Genomic DNA, 24,991 nt, shown 5'->3' with positions numbered 1-24,991 from the left:
AAGGTCATAAACGAGATTTTTTATGCTTTAACTACAGAAATATTGTATTTATAAATGCAGAATTTCACTTCCCTTGGATATGGAACCAATGAACCGTGACTCAAACCTGAATATCTGTAAAGAACCAAAACATCGGCTGAGATAGAATATTAATGATTCTCAGTCTCACCATCTGAAATAATGGTGTTTTGAACTTTTAGTGTTGCCAGTAGAAGCAGATTTTGTGTTTGTTCACACTTGCTCCCACTCAGAGTTGGAACATGCAGATACTTCAAACTGCAATTGGTAACATTTAGTGTTTTACAACTAAAAATGGCACAATTCATGACATGCAGCCAGACATTTAAAAGCCAAAGTAACCTGATTTGATGACTGACTGATGTTCACCTGCAGTAATCACTTTGCATTTATCAAAATTGAACACATTACAAATGATCTACAGTATTTGGCAGATGGCTTGCAGAATTAATAGTCTTGCTCCAATGTTGAACTGTTTTTCATGTTTGTGAGCTGTGTAGTCAAACAAAGCTTGTTTTGTTTTCACTTCGTCACAATAAAACATATGCACACTGAACCCTGGGCGTGTGAGACTTCACATTAACATGGTGGTACTCCCAAATATGAGAGAACTGATATACTCACGGTGTGTTCTTTGTAGGAATGCTTAAATTGAATTTCAGAGTAAATCCAAACGAGCCCAGGTCCTTGCCTCAGACACTTGACTGAGCACAAGGCATACTTCGCACTAATTCTCGCAGTGCCTGCCAACCACCATGTGGTCTCTTTGTGCTTAGCCAATGGGTCGATGAAAGAAATCAAGCCACCTGCAAGCGCCCCTCACATGGATTGCGCCAGACTATTTTAAGTAGTCTTTTTTTTTTTTTTCACAGTCATGTGCTTTCTTATCTTTCTCGAGATGCCGGCCTGCTTGTTGAATGGTCAAATACCTTACCTTTTGTTTTGCTGGAATTGAGGGTAAATATTGTGTTTCACTTTTTAGGCAATTTTTAATGCAATGTAAATAGTATAAACTGACTTTTTTTAGTTACTTTTTAAAAAGGATGTCCTGAAATATGACATGGTCTCACCCTAAGTCGAAATGATGTTACAATATTGCATTGTAATGATGTAATGTTTTCAGTGAGTATGCGTGTCGTGTTTGTGGAGTGTTTTGTTAGAGTGTTTTATTTTACAAATTTTTTTGTAGGGAATACAGTGTTCCCTTGCTACATCGTGGTTCACCTTTCGCGGATTCGCTGTTTCGCGGATTTGCAATTTAGCAAATTTGTTTTTAACAGTGTATGAACGTGCCTTGTGTTACGCGTCTTTGTGGTGTATTATGGGCACCACACACGGGAGGCGACAAACAACTGGAGTGGGTGAAACTTGTCGCCAACGCGTAGCAAACCATGCACACGAGCGGCAGTGACAAGCACCCGTGAGCGACGTGTTCACATTCAGAACGAATTGTACAAGTCTTCCACGGTTTTGATTGGCTGTCAGATGTGGAGGGAATTTAGGGGTATCAAAGTAGTTCAGAGGAAGACAAGCGGCCGGTGTTGATCGAGTACTCTTGCTAGTACCGGATCTTGCTAGTATTGAAGATAAACGTACATAAATGTCCGTGTAAAATGAATGTAAACTTACCCGATATGTTTTTCTCTGGCACCGACGAATTCCCATGCCGCTTTTTTCTTTATATCTCTATATTATTTTTCAGAAATGTCAACTAGCTCTGGAAAATCTGACACGGCAAGTATAGCGTACTGATTAGTATCCTGTCCGCTCATTGGTCGATCAATGAAACTTCCGCTCATTGGTCCTCGTCTGGGTGACAGTGATGAAAAGTTGAAAATGTTTCAGTTTTGTGGGTCAGCGTGTGCACGATGACACGCACTAACACAAACTTTCACACGCTTGAATTCGGTGTATCGCTTGGCTGGACGGTGCCGGCTAACCAGCTAAATATAGAGCCACAACAGTCCTTATTGGCTAAGGGAGAACCCCCCCATTGTCTGGCTGTAGACCATTGTCAATCAATCTCCTTCATGCCGTCACTAGCAAACTGGCTAACTGTGTGAGCTACTTGCTAACCGCCAATAAACAATAGAAGAAGAAGAAGAAGCTCATCGGCTAAGTGAATCTTCGGTTCAAGGAGTAGAACGAGGAGGACGACGGCTGGAGCAATATGTTTTAACAAGGATACAAAAACGCTACAGCCGAACGGCGCCAGGACGAAGCACGGTCAGAGTAGTGATATTTAAAATTTATTGTGTCCAACCTAGTAGATTGATCATTCAAATTTCAAACAAAGTTTGAACTTTGAGAGTGTTTAAAATGTGAGAAAATGTTCATGTTAAGTGTATTGTTAAGTGTATTGTGAGGGGTTTTACAGCCTTAAAACATATACTGTACATAACAAACATATATAATAAGTGTAAACAAATAAAGTTAGCTACCTCGCGGATTTCACTTATTGCGGGCAATTTTGGGAACATATCTTCCGCGATAAACGAGTAAACACTGTAATGGAAAAGAAAAATAATCTCGACATTGCCATCATCAACTCTAAGAAACGTTTAACGTTCTTAGCAGTTTATTTGGAGGTATCTGGAGGTAAAAGGTAAGTCAGTTAACCTGTAAAAGTTAACCTGTCCTAATTACATGCTTGTTATTTTATAACTTGACCATTTTTTAGCCCAGCGGTCACAAGACCACTAGTTATCTTGTTTTCTCGGTGTCAAGACCATGCATAACATCAATGACAGACTTCTGCATTGCTTTGGATGCTGCAGCATTTTAATTTGTTTAAGCAGAAAGACGCAATAGAAGTGCGACTGTAAAAGTCCCAGGGGTTTCAGATGGGATCTGATCCCCACTGACAGCAGACAGTTCATGTGATCGGAAAGCGAGAAGATTAACCCCCTGGGCCACATTACACCCTCTTTCAGTTGGCTGCATTAGATGAAAGCGGGCAAGTTGATTTTACGCAATGTGTTGCATGTGCAGGCAGGATTTAGCCACAAAACGTTCCTCATGCACATCGGTAGTACATTTTAGAATACAAAACAGCTTATTCTTAATATATGACATATGACCAAGAATATGTCCTGTACCTGTGATTCTCAAAAGTAGGTCACGGAGCCGTTTTCAGTGGCGTTGCAAAGTCTTTGCCAAAAAAAAATTGTGTAATGACCCGATGTCCCTGAATGTACCTCGTGTCTATGCTAGTCGCTTGCTACGCTGCCATGAGTTCCGTGTCATGCTTATGGGCGACTTGGTCAGGCATGAGCGAGAGGGGAAGGACTTAAGACGCCGTCTGTCCAACACAGCTTGATAGCTAGAGCTCTACTGGAAAAGAGCATGGCATGAAACGAAAGCTCACGTTGTGTTGCACGGGGGCTCACATTGAAGGCTCACATTGAAAGCAGTATGCGTCATACTGTACCTAGCCTTAGCTAGGCCTTACCTGTAGGTCCTGAGCATTAAGGGTGGGAGAAATAATCGATTATTACATGCATCACATTGACATTGACAATTATTATTCGATTCATAAAGACGGAAGTGCTGGCCGGACAGTTTATGGTGGTGCACCTGCGTGTAAGACGCCAGAATGGCTGAGTGTGAACTGCAGCCCTCACCCAGCTGAAGTTGCTGCCAACCAGAGAACCATCGAGCAGGTGATAACTAATTTTCCACCCAACTCGGAAAAGGCGAAGCGAATCACAAAATCAATCGCAACTTTTATTGCAAAGGATTTGTGGCCGTATTCGGTTGTTGAGAAGCAGGGCTTTTGTGCTTTGTTGCGCACTTTGGAACCCAGATACAACGTCCCATTGCAACGGTATTTCACTGACACTGCAATTGTGAATAATTCACTATATACTGACGTTGACTAGCATTATTCTTGTATGAGAGCCGCTGGTACAGAAATCTATATTTTGTATGAAAGCTGGGGGTTTTTTGCTATAAAGCAAACATATAATTTTATCAGAGATTCTATACTCAGGATTTTAGTCTATTATTTATTTGTGAATTTTTTTTTATGTTGGTTACTCAGAATATGCTGAAGTTTGTTAATTTCATACATGCTGTTACTGGTGCACCTTACTTTTCCTGCTGGTTCTCTGCAATGGGAAATATGTTGGTAGATGTGACCTTCCAATTATTAAAAGATAATGGAAGTAAATTAATGCGTCATGTTTATTTTAATTGTGGATCATTACAAATATTAGTAGTACACAGTGGGTAAAAAGAAAGTAAAAAATAAATTCCATATAGAAAAAAATGATGCATGAAAAAATGGACAAACTGTTTATCACAAAAAAAGATGCATCGAGATGTATCGATAATCGGGCTCTGAATTGTAATCGCATCGAATCGTGAGGTGGCCAGAGATCCCTCACCCCTACTGCGCATGTGTGTGTTACCTGGGGTGCAGCTTACATGCTACACATAACCGTTGCAAACAGTCTTTTTACATTTAAAATTTCAATAAATACCTGTGATTTATTAAATAAATAAGATATTTGAGAAGTTTAAGCTAAATGATGTCTGCAATTTGGTTCGCTGCTTGTCGCTGAAGGGTGATGGTGGGCCCCGCAGCCAAACCAGTTGAGAACCACTCTTCTACACCACATACAATTGCTAGAGACTGCTCTACCCTTCAAAATAAAACACAGTCCATTTTACGATGCTGGCTGACTTCCAAGTTGTCGTAATGTGAAATCAATGTTTCCCATAGGAAATAAAGACAATTAAATGAATTTGTTCAAGGGGGCTGGATTAAGTACAGTCAAACATCGGGTTTTTGTACACCCCAGTTTTTGTATGATTCCGTTTACGTGGAATTTTTTCCCTAAAATGTTGCCTCTATTTTTGTACACTGTCTTGGCTTTTGTACAAAATTGCGCATACTGTAACAAGTTTGTTTCCGCTGGACTCTATCGTTCCATGGAATAGAGCGCCCAAACAAAGAACCGTGCATGTTGCTGACTCACTGGCCGTGCATTTTTTTTTTTATTGAATGCGACTGCTAAATAACCCACCATGGGGCCACAAAAAGTTGTGATTGCCAGCGATTTCATAAAGAAGGAGAGAAACACGATTGAGTTTGATCTCGCCAGGAAGTAGGGGATATCTGCATCAACAATAAGTTCCATCCATCTGTCATTCGTCATAATTATGTTGCATTATTTGCTGCATGTAAAACTATAATTATTCTCTAAAAAAACATTTTTTGTTCATATTTGTGGGTGTATTGAACAGATTAATTGGATTTACATGATTTCCAATGGGAAAAATGGCCTCAGTTTTCGTCATTAATCCCATGCAAAACGTACTAGGTTCCACTGTATACTGGCAATGTTTTTAGTAACATGTTAATATTTATAACTGTAAATAAGAATATTAATATATTATAATATCAACAATATATGATAATAGGTACAGCTAACATAGAAAAACTACTTACTCTGAATGTGAATGGAAAATTTATAGAAGATTTTTTGCAGAGCAATACTATTACCTAGTGAAGTCCATCCATCCATTTTATACTTTGTGTCATTGGGCACCCCAAAGCTATCGACCTATCAAACTGGTCCCAGGCATTACTTTAAGTGTGCCATATAAACAAATTAATATTTTATGTTATTCATATTTCCATGCACCCCTACTCTTCATTTTACAGAAGCTGCGTGTTGGCTGCTGCCCTGCTTTATTTTTTTTTTTTTTTTCTTTTTAAATGTTGTCTGCACATTCATCTAGTTGGAAATTACCACCACTTTTCTTTCTGGGATCATGCAGGAGAGAGATAAAATGTCGGGCCATTAGCCTGGGCAGTTAGCTTATTTAAAGGCTGTTAATTATTTACCTAATTTACTCTCAGAACCATCTGGGCCAGTCAGGGTTTAAGCATTACACTACTTTCTGTTATTGAGCTGAACATAGACATCTTGACAGTTTACTCATTACATCGAGATAATATCTCCAAGAGCCAACGTGATGCCTCAAGAATTGCTTACATGTACAGTAGTTATGTGGCGATGCAGCGACGGCTGCCTGGAAGTCCTCCAGTTATAATTAGACTGGCGCATACATAGTGGTTCATAATAGCGCGCGCACACACGAATGCAGTACACACACGTCCATGAATGAAGCATGAATGAACATAGTCATGCCTCTCCTGAGGCTATTTGCACTTGAGGAAAACCTAATCATACTGAGAGAACTTTACACATCTGTGCTTGGAAACACACACGTTACGCTGACAAAAATATCAAGGAGACCCTCTTAAATCGTATTGTTTCATCTTCCCAAGACTGTTTGCACAATTCTGTGTGGAAAGCCATTGTGTGTTCCAGCCTGATTCTGACCCAGTGCACAAAGCAAGGTTCATAGAGGCATGGCTGGGTGAGCCTGGTGTGCAAGAAGTCAACTTCAACCATTTAAAGACATTTGGGATAAATGAGTCTGATCTTAGAAATGTTATTCTGGATGAACTGAAAACCACAGACACACTCCAACATATGGTAGATCAACATTTCCACACGTGTAATATCTAGGGATCCATTATCAGTGTCAACTTCCCATACCAACGTAGTTCATTAAATTGCCAATACCACCTGCTGAGATTTCAGATCCATGGGCCATGTCTTTGCTTTAATGTTGTCAGCTTGAAGAATAGCTAGAAGAATATCAGCAAACGGAGCCGAAAGAGTATCAGCGAGCTGAAGTGTTTCCACACACACACACACACACACACACACACACACAGAAGCTCCGCCTGACATGGTCATGGACACACAAAACATTCCCACATCACAAACAACACAAAACCTCTGGGTCGCTACCAAAACATACTTGCCTGTAGAGAGGACTTTATTACAGCGTCATATAAAATTAACCATAATGATAATGTAGCGGAAGTTATGAGTTCTGTGTTACGACTGTCTGTGAAGTCGTGAACGAGTGAGGCTGAGCGCTTGTATTTGCGTGTGGAGACAGCTACATTTGCTGGCATTCTGTTGCCGTGATTGTATATTAAAGCAAACATAGCTCTGGTATCGGAATTGTCCAAATTCGGGTATCGGGATCGTATCAGAAGTGAAAAAATGTGGATTGGTGCATCCCTAGTAATATCACGATACTTGTATCCATACAGTGTTCATAGATGCACCGGTGGTGTCTCGCACTTCTGGCCAGGTAGGTTGAAGTGGACATAGTGATGAATGATGTATAGATCCCACCTTCCTCTTGTCTCCCCTTTTTCTCCACCCCTCAACAACCTCTGTCAACACCTCCACCCATTTCCCACCCATGTCGCTCTGGCCTCCTCCCCTCTTTTTTTCTGTCTATTTTGTTTTCCACATTTGGTCTGCGCTGAGATGACGACAGATGAGGTCTGATACTGATACTGAGGAAGGACAAGAGGTGTGGAGGTATGCGGCAGGTGAGAGGTCTACCCTCTATCTTCTTACCCTATCTGTTCCTTTTCCAGAACATACTGCTCTTCCCATGATTATGTATAATTTCATGCATAATTTTATATTCTTTACTGCACATGTTTCCTACTAGACCTCACCTCCCTCTTTTCTTTCTCGTGCTTTCACTTTCTATTTTTGCTTGGTAGAATATAGGTCACATGGTGTTGCCTAGGATGTGTGAGAAACAGTGTGAAAGAGACAATGGCTATATAATTGTAGGTGAGAGGTTTTTGTGCTCACATAGCTTTGGCAGGTGACAGAATGCAGCACATGTAAATGCAATACGTGCACTGAGTGGTTTTGAACAGCGTGACCGTCACATGTCCAGTGTGTTATGTCCACACTTGTCTATACCCATGTGTGTCCTAACGGTGCAAGTGGAACCAGAGAGCTCCCACTGGGCAAAGATCAATAAACACTGAATTAATGTTAATAACTGAGTGCCTGCCCTGCAGAACAGGCAATATGAACTGAGCCGCCATGTTCAGCCGATGCTTCACACCATGTCGGTGTGAGACAGGCTCTTTATCACATCAGAAGGTGGGAGTAGGTTCAAATTCAGTAAATAGGGTGTTTATCTCTAAGTTTGTGTGCTCGCATGTGTACACGTCTTATCTCATATTCAAGTGTGAGAGAATTTTCTTATTATGTGCAGCTGGGGACAAGTATTTAATGAGCCATTTTTTGCATGACATGAAGGCATCTACCTTATATTGCATATTATATATCTAGAGTACCAAGGTGTTTGAGGTGGGAATCGAACAGTACCGTAACTTCAGACACAATATTCTGATACATTGCAATGTCTATGCAACTGAAGAATGGAACACTTGTAAAAATACACATTTTCCAATCCAATGAAACACTTTTTGTTCATTAACTTTAGCTACAAAAAAATCATAACTGTCAACCCTCCCGTTTTCCCCGGTTTTCCCACTCTTAAGTCACATTTTCAGGTACTGCTTATGAGTGGCATCCCGCACACTAATAAGCGGTAGTACTTACCTCACCATGTTCTTGGACCTCCAAGGAGGGGAAGAAGCCAAGAGGCTGGCTCTGTGCGCCACTTAATAATAGATGGTGGGTTACTTCCTTTATTGCTAATAAAAGCAGGCCCTCGTGCTGGGATAGCTCAATAGGGGCACAGAGAAGGAAGATGCTCACATTCTTTGGAAGAAATGAGAAATCAAGATCAAGACTGATTAGCTTGAGAGAATATGGCTGGTAACACAGGCCCAGACCATTACAATGAATGCTGCTAGCACATCTTTTTTCCATCTATTTGTCCAAAACCTTTTGAAAAAGCTTCCCTAATTCCCCGGAGCCTTTTCACACGATATTAAAAAATATTATTAGGGAGTCTACAGGACCAGAAAATAAAAAGGAACGTAGAATTGGCAGGTTTTCTCTTCTGTGAAGACCTTTTACAAGATTTTGGAGTGATTTGTCTTTTTATCCAGAAAAAAATCAGAGATCACTGTTAATTTTGTTGACGAATAATATTCGTCATAATGACCTTTTTTCCCTGAAAGCAAGACAATAACCAGGGCCACCCCTACCTACACACAGAACAAGTGCTGTGTGTAGGGCCCCACAATCCATGGTGGGCACCAAAGCACCAAGTCAGTCTGAGACGATGTTTCATCACGTTACTGGTGACCAGAATACTACATATAACTTGTCTTTCAATATTTTTTGACCAATAATATACCATAGTCAACCACGAAACAGCGATTATTTATTAATTTATTATTTTCTGAAAAAGTGCAATATAGTGAGGGAGCGACATTCGAACCATGATATAGCAAGGGAGGACTGTACAGTCATATTGTAACGGGTGGCCGGGCTTTAAATAAAATTCTGCTTAGGGCCCCAATTTGCCCGCGGGCGGCCCTGACGGTAACTACCGTAATCATAAGTGCACGTTGACCAAAACCATGATCGAAGGAACTGACAATTTTGTTAACGAATAAAAACAAGACAAAAATGTTGACAGAAGTGAATTCCACCCATATCTAATTTTGTCGTGTCGACGGTGGGGGCCTGTTAGGAATATATCCAGTCACTGCAACTGTAGCTGCGTGTGGGAGAGAGTGTAGGGGTGAGTTAAGGAGGAGATCCAATCAGAATTGCTGTCTTTGTGAGGTAGGGTGCTTTGGATTTTCCACCGCCAAAACAATATTGTATGCTGCAACATGTCTACACCTGGGAGAAAGCGAAGAGAAGAGTAAACAAATGGACACATTGAACGTTTGACATGATGGAAAACAAGACATGTGTATACACTATGTGAGTGATTATCACCACTAAAAGCACAGCTAACTTGAAGTTGTATGAATGAATGAATGAATGGAATCAAGTTTACTGCTGTTTTTATTGCTGAGAAAGAGCAGCGCTGCATTATAGATGCCTAGCGCATTATACAGTGTTGATTTATTACTTCATATAATAATTGTACTGTGTCGTATTGTTCATATACAGTATTATCATTACTATTATTCATCTGGAAAAATATTTGAATGTTTTTCAATATTAGGTAAAATAATGTACTCTAGCATCTCTGTGTGGAGTTTGCATGTTCTCCCCGTGCGTGCGTGGGTTTTCTCAGGGTACTGCAGTTTCCTCCCACATTCCAAAAACATGCATGTTAGGTTAATTGGAGACTCCAAATTGTCCATAGGTATGAATGTGAGTGTGAATGGTTGTTTGTCTATATGTGCCCTACGATTGGCTGGCGACCAGCTCAGGGTGTACCCCGCCTGTCGCCCGAAGTCAGCTGGGACAGGCTCCAACATACCCCCGCGACCATGCAGAGAACATGCAAACTCCACACAGAAATGCCCCAAGGGAGAATCAAACCCAGATCTTCCCGATCTCGAGACTGTGACTGTGTGGCCAACATGCCAACCACTAGACCATCGTGCGGCCCTGTGAGGCGCAACAATGCTTTTTAAAATATATTTTAGAAGCTTTTTGTAACATCTCAGCTGGTAAAAATAGATTATGACAAAATTAAACCAGCAGACCACATTTTTGGGGGGGAATGTAAGTTTTGTCACAGAATACACCATACGCTTTATCCAGTCCGGTTGTGACATTGTGCATATGTTTGTATTGGACAACTTGTAGGCCGAATGATAAAAATGACCGAATGGGAAACTAAGGTAGCCAAAGCCATCTGAGTAATTTATTGATTCAAGAGATTGTATCATTATATGAAAACAGCTGCTCATAAAACGGAGTGGATGTGTTGGATCTCAGGAGTTACCCTTCTGTTTAGCAGAGTTTCTAGCACACATTAAAACACTTGTGGACATTCGTGCATCGTTCAGGAAGCAGCAGGATTTATTATGTCTGTGATAAACCCCTGCAGTGTGTATTCAGCTATATTTGAAATTCAGAACCGACAAACAGGGTTGGGTAACTCTGCTGAGAAAAGCAGCTCCGGTGGATTTGTTTATTCCCAGGTCACAACTGCATAGACAATGAAATATATCTTCCCAATGCTCATCGCTCAAGCCGGGCTGAAATGTCAGCCTCATCTCTCTCTCCTCAGGACAACAATTACTTAAGATGATTGAATGCAGAGGTAATTAAAACTTGAGTTTACATTGAATGTGGAATCTTGCCGTTTTTAATGAAGTGACTCACCACGTGACAAGCATGATATTTCTCTTGAAAGTGACATTTCTCATAAGGTAGTGAATTGAATTGAGAGTTTCTCTGACATTCAGGAGATCAGGTAATCAAGCAGATTGTGAAAATAGGCTTTTGCGTAATTATGCATCTCAGCATTCCAGTCACATTGAGCTCAGTCACGCCATCTTTCCTCATGTCGGAGGTCTCCTTCCACTCTCATCCCGATCATTTGCAGATATTTGTGCTCATGTAAAATGAAACCCTTAACCCTACAAAGACTCACATCCTATGTATATTTGTATTTCTCTGTTTACATGACATATTAGACATTGGGAACTTGGGTTTGGACAATAGAAAGACACATTTACAGTACATACATTTTCTGTTTGTCACAGTTTCTGTCTGTCTCTGTGGATTGTTTATGGTACTGCATTATTTTCAGCTGTTTAAAGCAATACTCCGTTATTCTGTGTAGAGTTTAAACATTTTCTGAGGTTCCAAGTCAAACAATAGGACAAAAGCCACTAACTGACATTGCCATTTGTCACTAAAAGGAGTCTCTCTTCTGACCTACATTAAGGGCCTGTGGATCATTTAGCTGCTGCTTAATGAAGCCTATCAACAGAATTTGGTTTCTTGTTGTATCTGTGGAATTGAGCCGGCCAGCTGCTGTGTAGCGCAAAGGGAATACTCTGGTCTCTGATGAATCCAGACACTGTTGTACTGGATTTGTCCCACATGTTATTGGATTAGGACTGATTGAAAATGTCTGCAATAGGAAGATGAAGTAGAATAAATCTAACAGAAGGGAGTGACGTAGATTAAAGAAAAGAGTGTGAGAAGATGTACAATGTAATACAATATGTGTATTGGGGTTTTCCACTGGAGCTTTATTGACAAAGAACGTGCTCCGTTAATTTGTGTTCAGCAGTAGAATTGAACATTTCAGACAAAACACCAGTGACATATGTGGTTCATGGCTGGTGAGGCACTGACTTCTTTCTTGTGCTCTAATCGATGTTAATAATACGGGTTGCTCATTCAAAGACAGTTGTCACTCGCCACTTTGCGGTTGGAATTTCGCAGTTTCACTCTATCACGGTTTTTCAAAAATATATTAAAAGGATAGTTTGGATTTTTTTGACATGAAGTTGTATGACATCCCCACCAGCAGTGCAATACACCAACAGTGACTCACCCCCTCAATTGGTCCCGTGAGTCCAGTTCTGGTCCGCGATCCGTGACGAGGAGTTCTGCTTAATTGCCGAGGCCATTTAAGCAAAGATTATGGCTTCTCTAAAAGAGTCATACATTGGCATCACAAAAATACTGTACCTCTTCAAAAAAATCAGACTCTCCGTTATATTTTTCTCCCGCCGTATCCCTGCGCACTGTGCATTCATGTGTATGTGATGAAGACGCTCGCATCTTCTTCCGCCGTGGAACAGATATGTAAACAAGATGGCTGCGGTGCTCCGTCGTGGAAAAGCGTGGCATTACCGTGAGCTTCTTCATCAAATACACATGAATGCACAGACGACAGTGAGGTGGGATTTTGCGGGAGGTAAACATAACATTGAGCATTTTGTGAGGTCAAATTTTTTGGAGGAGGCATTTTTGTGATGCATATGTATTACTCTTTTGAACGCATATTGTTTTGAGAAGCCAAACTCATTACTTAAACGGCCCAGCAACTAAGCGGAACTACTACGGATCTCTGACCAGAACTGGACTCACGTGACCAACTGGGGGGGGTAAGTCACTGGTGCTGTAGTACACTGCTGATGGGGATGTCATACAGCTTCATGTCAACAAATCGGAACTATCCCTTTAATGAATACATCATGCTATTTCGTGGTTAAATTCATTTATACAAAAATATGCAAATTATTAATTATTGTATAAATTAAGAATTTTCATGCATAAAAATGGCTAAAAGAATAAAAATACAAATGTAAGACATTCAAAAGACGCAGTCAAAGATGATGAAATGTAGTATGATGATGATATTAAATGTAGTATTAAATGTAGCTGGTTACTACGCGACAGTAGTGTTTTATTGTTTGGTGAGACAAGAATCAGGCTTAATCGCCAGAACAACAGGCTTTTTATTGCAGTTTAGAATTAGGCACAATAATCCCTAACAAATATCCATCCATTCTTTTTCTATGCCGCTTATCCTCATTAGGGTCGCGGGGGAATGCTGGAGCCTATCCCAGCTGAATTTGGGCGAGAGGCCAGGTACACCCTGGACTGGTCGCCAGCCAATCACAGGGCACATATAGACAAACAACCATTCACAATCACAATCATACCTATGGACAATTTAGAGTAGCCAATTAACCTAACATGCATGTTTTTGGAATGTGGGAGGAAACTGGAGTACCCACAGAAAACCCACGCGCGCACGGGGAGAACATGCAAACTCCACACAGAGATGCCCAACGGAGATTCGAATCCAGGTCTTTCAGATCTCCTGACTGTGTGGCCAACATGCTATCCACTCGGCCACCGTGCGGCCCCCTAACAAATATCTTGAATAAAAATCCCTAATAGAAAAACTACTTTTGTGGCCGTTACCCACGCAATGCTAAAACTCAACTCTGAACCCTCAATGTCACTTCCTGTCCGCCTTTCTTTCAGGTCCCCTAGGGAACACATTTATCGTAACACACATGAGAGTCTTATTTATGTCTCAAATGGTTAATTTACTCTTATTTTGTCTACTACAGTATAATCGGCAATACGAGTGCAAAGGTGACATCAACTTTTGTTTTGTATGAAAGTTTGGAGAAGTTTTTTTAAGTTGGATATACAGAGTAATCCTTCATCTTGGCAGTCATATTCATTCTTGCAGCAGAGCATAAAAATATTTTTATTGCATTTGATTTCTTGCTGACTCGAGCTGACACATTGATGCTGCTGCTGCTGTTCAAAATAAGAGAACATTGCCGTTGGCTTTTGGCTATGATTTCTTTGTATTTTATTGTCCGATTATCAAGACTAAAGATATCGCACGTTAAAGACATTACCCAGCCTGTAGAAAGTCATGGTGTATATTAATGTTTCTGCAAACATTATATTCGTGACATGCTGACAAACAGAAAGGGGCGTGCCATGATGCAACTCAGTGCACCCAGTGCTGTGCATTCAGAGGGTTGCTCGCTAATCGGTAAAAAGAGACTCATATTCTCATCTCATGGTTCTGCCCTGTATTTGATAGGAAATGTGCAAATTCAGCGATTTTACTTAAGATTATGTTGAAAACTAGGGGTGTCACGGGATCTTTCGATCTTTCGATATTTCTTGTTTAAGAGAAAATCTATCTCATGATAACAGGGCAGTCAAAAGCCAATCCGACTGAACTATGGCATACATTTGCTGCTATGTATGTTAATACAGTACACATAATGTTGAAGTGGCAGTGTGCGATGCACAATTGGAACCGCACATGGAGTTCTTTGCGCACACAATACAACTTGTAATCCAAGCTGTCCTTGGGTTTCCCCCGTGTCTTTCGTCACTAGGTGCTTTTTTAAAATCAGAATTCAACACTCAACACGTAGTGTTAGTATCTAAGCAGAAGCTGTCGTAATTCTACACTTGATCAAAGTTACTTACGATTTTGTCAGATCAAAACACGATTGCTGCTTAAGACTTCTATGGAAACATGTGATACTATTTCGAAAAGTCACTACTTCCTTGTTCCACACTCATCATGGGAACTGTAATTCTTTTCACGTAGACATAAAACTAAGCTACTGCAATTTGCAATCTATTTTACAGCTTTGACAGCTACACGTCAATGTAAATGATTAATAGTGGCAGCTACAACTGCTGTCATTATTTGAACTTTTATCATTTTTAGTTTTTGTTTCAATTTGAGGAAAGAAGTTCCTATATTTTGTCATTGCAGTTTTCTTAAAAGTAATGTTAAAATATCGTCTCATCTCGTTGTCTTGACGTCAATATCTTGAATCGTTTCGTACATCCGGACACGCCCGTTAAAAACTATTGGAATCACTCAGAAAATCCATTTATAACACGGTCGAATGGACAAATAACATGTATTTTATGTTATCATTATTAGATTTTCTTTCCATCATGACAGTGCCCTGACTGCACTTTACTGCAAAGCATGTATTCTGGCAACAAAGAGAGTTACTGAAAAGGTAATAACAGTGCACATGCCAAAGCATTACCATATAAAAATTAAAAACTACTACTAGGTAATTGCAGGTTGTGTTAAATTAAATGGTGCTAGATTGGCAGTGAGTTACAAAGTTAATTGAGTAGTTATTCATGTTTGTCTGTGGGAGTAAAGGCTGTTCTCTATATTTTGGCAGTGTACATACTGTAATTACTTCCTGAAGTCATACTGGGCAATTTCAATCATGTGTCTGACTTCCTGTGTGCCATTAAAACAGGTGTCAGTGGCATGTGTCAGTTTTTTTCATCGGTATCATGAGCCAATTAACCAGACAGTGATGTGATGTGTGATATGTCGCTGCTGTCTAAAGTTTAAGTTGTTAAGTGTTGTCTGTATAATTTCTAACATTGTTACGAGAAGATAAATTGTGACTTTAAAAAAGCATTCAGTATGGGGTAGTAACGTTTTTTCCTGGTATGTTGCCAACCTAAGTGGTTGGTGCCCCGCCATTTATTTCATACAAAAATGCAGCTGTTGAAACAATACACCCCATTGTTTGATTTTGCTTGTGTCTTCCCCAGGCTGGTAGTGAATTGGGCTACACGATGGCACAAAGCTGCCTAAATTCTCAGGCTACAACAAGAATAAACAGAGATAACTGGGCCCATGTCAGTACTGTGATAAAGACTTGCAACATGGTTATTTTTGCAGGCCTTGCTTTGCAGTTTGAACCCCTTCAGACGACTGAGCTCACGTACAGCTGCATCCAGTGAACTTAACTAAACATTGTGAGAACGAGATATCGTGAGGCATTCATGCATGCATGTTTTTTTAATTAGATAGAGAACTGCTGTGAAAATGACAGAGGGGCAAAGTTAACAGTAAAGCTGCTCTGCATGTACGAGATATGAATGTGGACAGCTGCCACTCCTGAGCCTGCCCGTTTTTACTCTCACTCGTCTAACCGCCCACCTCCTGTCTGCTGCCTGCTCTCGCCAGTCCTATTTCCTGTTACTCTGTCATCTCCTGAGTCTGCACTGGATCACTGTATGAGGCTAATTCGATCTCTTGCACCGAGGCGACCATTATAACTAATGATTTTCTTACTTCCTGGTGGACTGGCTCAGGCGAAATTGAACACGTGTTTATGGACAACATGTTTGATGTGTGCCTGAGGGGGTTTATATCATTCTGTATTAACAACTGAGTTCAATGCGGATATTTTTTTTTTTCAATGATTTAGAGGTTGACTCTTTAAATAACTCTCGAAATAACTATGCTGATGACATTTAATGACACCCTGTTATCAGTAGGAGCTTATTAACTGCACTCTCATTACGCCTCTTTTCCGTCGCCTCTCAGCCAGCTGTCATGCCCTCTGGACTGGTGTTGAGAGAATGTGGCGTATGTCCAAGAGCACTTACATAGCAACACAATAAACAATATCGATGCAGGTATGAAGACACTATCATTAAACACAGTGATGGAGCGGTGCATTTGGTACCTGGGGACTTAAGCCACGTCTAAATACCACCACTATCACATACAAACACAAACATAATATACAAAACCGCAATATAACAATGTATGGCATTACAGAACTGGGGATGAATACCTTTATTACTAAAGCAAGAAACCCAGTTAACCCTTTATCTTCCAATACATCATCTATAAACAACTCAAAACTATCAGTTTGCATCATCTGGTGCAGTTCAGATCAGTATTTATCTAATAATATAACAAAAACACAAAACAGCTCATTAGAGTATTGATCCTTAGAGACTGTAAGTCACTTGTAGAACTCATAAGCACTGTTCTGGAAGTGGCTAAAAGCTAGCTAGTTTCGGAGTTGGTCCACCTCTCCTTAGGATGTGTAGCTTTTCCAGAAAAGTCGGCATTGAAAATGGATTTTAAAAAAATGTTCTTCTCCTTCTCTGTTAGCAGTTGTGGGCGTTATTGTGTGCAAAGCGCTACAGGCTCTTCTTCTTCTGTTTTTATTGCCGGATTATTTGGTGCCACTCGCCACTTTCTGCTTGTCAAGCTTCGCTTTGTTTTGCTCTGATCAACCAATCAGAGGACGGAAAAACTGTGATGTTACTGTACGTCTGCTAGCTGGCCATATGAGGCCAATCTGAAATCTGATTGGTTAGAGAAACATCCCCAGTGCTAACACTTTATGTTCTAGTCTCCCAAAGTGGGGTGCGATTGCTGTAGGGGCTACGTGAATAAAAATGCCTTTTCAAAGATAATGATGCCCTTTAAATTTATTTAACAATAGGTTAATTATTGTCTTGATCATTTTTTGTAGTGTAGAACTGCTACTGAGTTTTTGGTTTCACATTTTGCTCCGTCTCATGTAGCTAAATATTATAACCCCTCAGTATGATTAATGTGATTAATGAGTGTGTTTCTACATGACCATACCACATAACCACAATGATAAATACTGTATGTCAATCAAAACTGAATAACTGCAGGATTGTTTGTATACCGTAATGTTTGTATTGGATTGCATTAGAGCGTGCAAACATACCCAATTAATTGTCTGGTGTATGAGTCTCATGTTGTCCTGATGGTGTGTAGTCACTGGCAAAAAATACATTTTGAGTTTTTGTGAAGTAGTCCTTCATGGTCGTGCACCATCAATGGAGGGCTTGAAATTAGGATCTTTTAATCTTGTTGCTGTAGTGACACTGGTTGAGAGCTGCGTGGATGGACCCTGCTTCAAACTCCGTGCAAGACTCAACACTGTGTTCTTCAAAGCCTTGTTAGTCAGCACAAGAGGAGCCCACTTCACCTTCCACGGAAACGTGATGTAAAAAAAAAAAATAGTTCCCCAAAGAGCCCCGTCAGTACATTTTTTTAATACACAACAGAGACGAAGAAAGTATTCAACTGTTTATTCAATGTAGTATATTTTATAATCAATGAATTTCACAATCATATTTCTTCCTGTGCTTTTATTTTTAAGGGCTTGTCATTTTATGGTGAACGCCCCTATATGGCTCTTACAGTATAAAGCTCCCCAAATGAAACAATCTACTGCTGCTGTGAGGCCATCATTAGGAAGAACTTTAATTAAAACAGTCAACAAATGTTCCTCATTCATTGTCTTGTTACAGCTGTTTATCTTTCTGAATATTTTATATCTTCTCTCATTCTACTAGATCTCTTAGTCTTTTCTTCCTCCTCTTTCCACCCTTATTCTCACTATATACTTTTCTTTCTCAGTAATGTTTTAATTAAAGGTGGTTTTGTTGTGTGCCCGCAGTGTATAATTGCAATGGAGGTCTGCCTCAAACTCGCTGTCTCCCAATTAGGATCAGCATTTTTCAGCCGCCAAATTGGCTAATTAAGCCTTAAGGACAGTAAGCTGCAGTCCCATTAAGTTCCAGGAGAAGTCTGGAATGCTTGTACTCTTCCCACTCCTGGGACAGGAAGGACTAGCGGCTTAACGAATGGTTGCCATGGTAACATAGTCAGATGACGTGACATCCTATGCAGTGGCTGTCAGATATTCATCTATAACAGGGACAACAATTGTGTTGCAGGTCACTACTTCTTCCCATTAAGGTCGTTCTGTGAAGATGGGGTAGAGGCCAAATAGAACTTGTCACACTTCCTGTTTCAGCCCCTGCAGGTAGCAAACTGTCAAACTGATGGATGACTTTACAGCTCGTGCAGTGCTTGCCTTATAAAGGCCCTGCATAGCACTGCACAACCTCACTTATTTCAGCTTAACGAATACGATTTGAATGATATATTACTTCAGCTCGGGCAACACAGTGGTGTGTGGTTAGCAAGTCGGCCAAACGGCCAGGGCCCGGTTGTTCAAGACACGGTTATATTAACCGCTGGTTGACCCCTAACCACCGTGTAAATTCTTAACCCGCCGTTAGCTAACCGACCGTTAAATATGCGTTGTTCAAAACATGGTTAGTCACGTCGTTAGTTAACGGCACCGTCAAAGTTAACCGTGCGGTTGACGTCACTGGTCAGCGCCAATATATCCCACAATTCCACATTTTGTTGACTTGCGGTTTAGCGAAAAAACTGATAGCGTCACGATTTAACAAATAAAAAAAAATAATTAAACAAAAATATTTTTAGTTAAATATATTATTAATTAGGGCCGCACGGTGGTCTAGTGGTTAGCATGTTAGCCACACAGTCAGAAGATCGGGAAGACCTGGGTTCGAATCTCCGTTGGGCATCTCTGTGTGGAGATTAAATGTTAGCGGCGGTCCGTAGGCCTGTTAACAGCCAGTTAAAGTTAACCGAGTTTTGGACAACAAGATAACGGTGCCGTTAAAGTTAACGGTCGGTTAAGTCTACTTAACCAGTGGTTAAAAAAAATTATCGGGTTTTGAACAATCCGGCCTAGGTGGTTATGGGTTTGAAATTCTGTTCAGACCTCTCTGTTTGGATTTAGTGTGTTCTTCCCATGCTTGCAAGCATTATCTTAAACAAATATCATGAGAATACTTAGCAACCATTAGGTAGGAAAGGTAAAAACAAAAAGGTTGATAAATAATAGAAACTGTAGCTTTGTTGCTCCATTGATACACATAGTGCTACAGTATTCAATCAGTAACACTGCTTGTAAATTTAGCCTTCAGACATAATAGAATGCAAGAAATGAGGAGCGGGTTAGAAAAAAAAAAGCCCTCCATCACTCATGTTGCATAATGGTAATTTCCCCACTGAAATTATGCATCATTTATACCTTGGAAAATGCATTACTGTAAGCATTTTATTCCCCGAGGGGTTCTGTGAACATACAGGACTGGGACAATTGTCTGCTGTATAAGCTGTATAAGTAGTGTTCGTCTTGATGTCAGGAAACATCACATAATCCCGGAAAGGTATTGACAGTTATTGCTGGATTGTCCTCCATATTACTTCCCTTTTATGCAGCTTGAAGCCCACTTTATATGAAAATACTCCATATAGGAAAAATCAAGCAGGCTCTTAATCCTAAAAATAGTAAAAACTAAAAAAAATACCTTGAACTACCTCAGTATCTGGACTGTCAGCAGGGCTGTTGCAGACTGTACAGCTTATATCACGTTACATTTCCACAATGATTGTTACACTATGCACTGTGCATTTTTTGTTGTGGTTGCTGTTATCATTACGTGTATTATTTGTATACATTGATTTTAATTTTATCAAGTGATTTTCTAACAAATGTATCTTTTCTCTTTTCTGAAGGCTGCACTGTTGTCGATGACTGACATCCCAGCATCCCATGATGGACAAAAAAAGTGGTGAGGCTGTTTTTGTTGGCAATATATATATATATTTTTTTTTACAGCTTTAGCAGCAATGTGATATTTATTTTAATTTATTATTTTATTTAGTGTATATATTTCATGATGCAACATATGCTGTTCAGAAAAACAGTAATGCACTGGTGCTGTTGTGGCCATAAACAGCTACATTTTTATATTCCAGGTAATAACTGTCCTTGCCTCTAAGGCTCTTTCTGAGATTGAACAGCATGAGCAGCATTTTGGATAATCCATTTGTTTTGGTGTAATCACTGCATGATAATTGCTTCCCAGTGAGTGATACATTTTTAGATATCGGAGCAATTTGTTTTAGCACCATCTGTACAGCATTTGGGTCATTTGGGTTTATATAAATACCAATGGTAATTTCTATCTCCAAATAATTACTGTGGCTTTTGAAATGTGCAGCTGAAACTTGACAATGTTACAATGTTACTTTTTATTCCTCCATACCAGCCAATGGCTTGCAGACCAAGGCCAGTGAAGGTGGTGTTCAGAGAAAGCAGCTACCCTACTCAGTGGAAACTCCTTATGGCTTCCACCTGGACTTGGATTTTCTCAAATATGTTGATGATATTGAAAAAGGCAATACCATCAAACGAGTCCACATCCAGCGCCGGGTCAAAGGCCCACCCAAATTCAGTACTCTACCCAGGAATTTCAGTCTCCCGGGGCATGGAATACGGCCTACCCCTAAAGACTGTCCATGGTCTGGGACATCCACATTGGGACCAAAACCTAAATCACGGTTAACAGAGGTTCAGCAGATCTCTGATTTGAGAGCAAATGAAGGAGGAGCTTTGAGCAGAGGGACAGCTACCCAGGGAACTGGTGTTGTTTCAGCTAAGCTCAGAGATGAAGGAGTTCTTGGGGCCCAGGGAATTGAAGATAAAACTGTGGGCACTCAGAATCGCCCAAACCTGCTTCGAGCATCGAGTATGCCAATCACATTACAGCAGCGAAAAGGTTCTGATTCAAGTAGTCCAGATCGTGTTGTTGGAACACCAGAGAATGGCTCAACTGAAAACATGTTCAGAGCATCACCAGATATAACAGAAAGAAGATGCGTACCCCAAGAACGAGTGGGAATTCACCAGCAGATCACAGTTGCATTGAAGCGGGTCAGAGAGCTTGAAGAACAGGTCAAAACCATCCCTGAACTTAAGGCTCAGATTTGCTCACTGAGGATGGAGAGGGAGCAGCTACTACGTCAGCTTCAGTCCCAAGAAAAGGCCCACATTTGTACATCATCATCTAAAATGGCTCCAGTTACTGATACTGATATAAACACCCAGCCACAAGCAAGCAGACATAAAGAAGGTTTGAATTTGTCTCTGTCTCCCCAACCAGTAACTGAAGAAGAGAAACAAAAAGCAAATACTGTGCTTGAAAAAGACGCCGTAAATCAGGGATTGGTGAAGAGCTCGATAGCATGCCATGACATTTGTGAGCAAGGGTCTAATTGGAAAGCACAGTTGTCAGACAAACAGAACGAGACAGTAGGTAGTCCGCTGGAACATGCATCGCAGGAAGATGATAATGTAGCAAAAGGAGGGAATTTTGAGGACTCAGGTAGTATCCAGAATTTGCATGAAAAGCTGGTAAGACTGGAGGGTAAACTTCTTCAGGCTCATCAAGAGCTGGATAGAACTAATGATCTGTTGAAAGAACAAATAGCAGAGAACAAAGTGAAAGAGGAGAGAATACTAGAGTTGAGTGAGGGAATTAGAGTTGAGGTGTCTCCAATGGAAACACATAGCAGGCCAAGAAGAGAAAGTATAGACACTGGGACAGAGACTGAGAGAGTACACTATTCCAACCAGGAGACAGAGACAAAATTACCTGGTACGGTTGATCAAGGAACCGATACTGAAAGAATATGTATTGAAGTATCTGTATCCAAACCAACATCTGGAAGTATCAATCAGGAAAAAGAGACTACCAGAGTAGACACTCATGACAAAACGACAGCGGTCAAGGCAGAATCTGCATCTGTTAGTCCACAAAGGTCTATAGTCAACAGCATGGAACAGGGTACAGTAACAGAAAGAGCAACTACTCAGGATCAGATGACTGAGACACCGGTAGCCGAAAGGGTACACCAGGTCACAGAAACAGAGGGAGTGACAGAGACAGACCATCCACAGAGACCGAGGGCCAGCAGTGTTGACAGGGGGACAGAGACAGAGAGAGTGGACACTGTGGATAGGGTGACGGAGACAGAGGTTGCACAGAGGATTGATCAGCATACTGAGACAGAAGTAGAAAGACCCCAAGACAACAATCCAGTCAGAAATACTGAAGCAGAGAGTCAGGTGAGAGAAAATACAGGCAGCCAGAGAGGTGAAGCTGATACTGTGGTCACTGAAAGTATAGAAGACAACAAGAAAGTAAATGAAGGAATTCAGAAAGATCATGGAGACGATGAAAAGGTGGTATTGGAAGTTATTAGTGAGAGTCGTGTTGAAGTTAAAGGAAGTGTAGTTGAACAAACTGTGAGTTCAGAATTCGTAAGTCAGCCTGAAGACAGTAAAAGTCTATGTGTTGCAACAGGAAAACATGCAGACAATGCAATTGAAAGAGACCCTGCACAAACGAACTCAGAAACAAAAGCAATCTTACTCCCAGAAAGTGTGGAATTGCAGCAGGTTGCACAGGGTGCAAGAAAGACTTTGGATACTGCCACTGCTGCAGTAGCACCAGAAAGTGCCATTGTAAAGACAGACAGAGTTCCAGTAAGACCCCAAAGAGGCCGTAGGCCATCAGCAGATCAGGCACAGCAGGCAACTCCTCAACTTCAAACCACTCCTGTTCGTCCTCGTAGGGGTTCCAGTGAAACTCAAAGTCAGCAGTCAAAGGCAGTCAAAGAGTCTAAATCCACTGCGGAACTCTCTGAACCACCGGCAAAACATGAATCACCATCCCTGGTTCAGTCGGGGAGCAACACCAAGCCACCATCATGTGAAAAACAATCTCAATCACAGCCTCAAACTGAGATTCAGTGCCCATCCCCAATGCCCAAAGAGGTTCAGACTCGTCCCATGTCAATTCAAGCCCAGTCTAAAACTACAACCCGACGCGACTCAAAAGAGCTGAAAGCACCTACTAGGGCATCTAGTGTGTCGCAGCCTTTAAGACGTGGATCTGGAGATGACCACATCCACCCAAAACGCCAGGTATCGGGTGAGGTCCAAACTCAGTTTCGAAGACGTTCTGATGAGAGCCAATCCCTTCAGAAAGATCCTGAAGTACAGACATCACGCAGAGGCTCCACTGAAACGGCACAACGTCGGAGTTCTGGTGAAGCTGTGGCCTCCCGCCCTGACACTGGCGAGTCGCAGCAAGTACGCAGAGGCTCAAGTGAGTCACCAACCTCGCCTGCAGCTTTGGGTCAAGTCGTAACCCGGCTAACAGGTCTCCTGGGGGAGCAGTGGGCTCAGCTGGGAAGCAGCTCTGGAGCTCAACAGTTGGTCAACCAGCAGGAGAGCCCTGGCACACAAAAACAGACGGCAGGGAAAAGAGCAGAGGCAGGAAATGCAGCATCGGCCAAGCCTGCGGGGAAAGCATCAACCACAGGGAAAACAGCAGGGAAGCCTGGCCCTTCCAAAATGAGCTCAATTCAGAGTCAACTGGTCAGTTCCCTTAGTGTTCTTTCTGCCTTCTACTCACCGGCCCAGAAATCTGCTGCTGCCAACAAGCGGCAAGAACAAGGTAAGTTCTTTGCTTTACAGCACATTCCAACATTTGTCAAAGTCATGCAACTGCAAAGTTCATTCATAATAGTGTCTTTTAACGCTCATTGACTTCTGAATTGAAATCTTTTCCCGCAAGAAGATTAAAGCCAAGATTGATTGACTGATAAGTAAGGTACGCTAAAACCCACTTAGCATCCAGTATTCTACAATGTCCCTTTAGTGCTTCACACAACCCCTCGGGGGCAGATTTGCAGATAGAACTTGAGCATTCGTCATCATTACTGCTCTCTCTTGAACAAGGCAGTGGTGACTATTTAGTCTCAGATACTCAGATAGGAATATTTACCTGACACAGAGAATATATACTTTGTCCAATATCTTCTTTTCAGTTACAGCCTCTGCTGTGACTTTTTGCCACCACCACATGTTGTGACTGATGTATCAGATATTGTACTAGTACTTGTATACACAGCCCCTCTTCTAATGTATATGTATACACAAACGTTGTATGTGTATTTGATTGGACAGTGGTATGGATTGGATACTGCATGCATCAAAGACGCAATGTCTTTCTGTCCTCCCTTGACATTTCACAGTTCTGTTTATGGCCTGGAAGCTGGAGAACAGACTTGCTCTTTGTGCTATCACGCACATATTTTATGTTCAAAGTTCATTTTAAGTTCAGTGTGGGAGCACAAAAGCTGTTTAATATGTGTCCGTGATTTGATC

General features: G+C 41.1%; 1 protein-coding gene across 6 annotated transcripts in view; it reads left to right on the top strand.

The window, feature by feature from the left end:
* The window catches only part of kank4 (KN motif and ankyrin repeat domains 4), an 80,877-nt gene that overhangs the window by 39,236 nt on the left and 16,650 nt on the right, over positions 1–24,991 (top strand). For 4 of the 6 annotated variants that reach the window (XM_054789928.1, XM_054789922.1, XM_054789923.1 and 1 more), the window contains exons 2-3: positions 20,488–20,543; positions 21,024–24,278. In XM_054789928.1, coding sequence (XP_054645903.1) covers positions 20,525–20,543; positions 21,024–24,278 — 3,274 coding nt within the window. In that variant the 5' untranslated portion in view covers positions 20,488–20,524. Of the gene's footprint in view, positions 1–1,586; positions 7,451–18,891; positions 18,914–20,487; positions 20,544–21,023; positions 24,279–24,991 lie in introns of those variants that run through there. The other 2 variants (XM_054789925.1, XM_054789926.1) reach the window with 2 other exon arrangements.

This window comes from Dunckerocampus dactyliophorus, chromosome 10 (genome assembly GCF_027744805.1).
Source record: "Dunckerocampus dactyliophorus isolate RoL2022-P2 chromosome 10, RoL_Ddac_1.1, whole genome shotgun sequence".
Lineage (NCBI taxonomy): Eukaryota > Metazoa > Chordata > Actinopteri > Syngnathiformes > Syngnathidae > Dunckerocampus > Dunckerocampus dactyliophorus.
The sequence above is the reverse complement of the archived record's forward strand: the minus strand, read 5'-3'. Positions and strand labels throughout refer to the sequence as shown.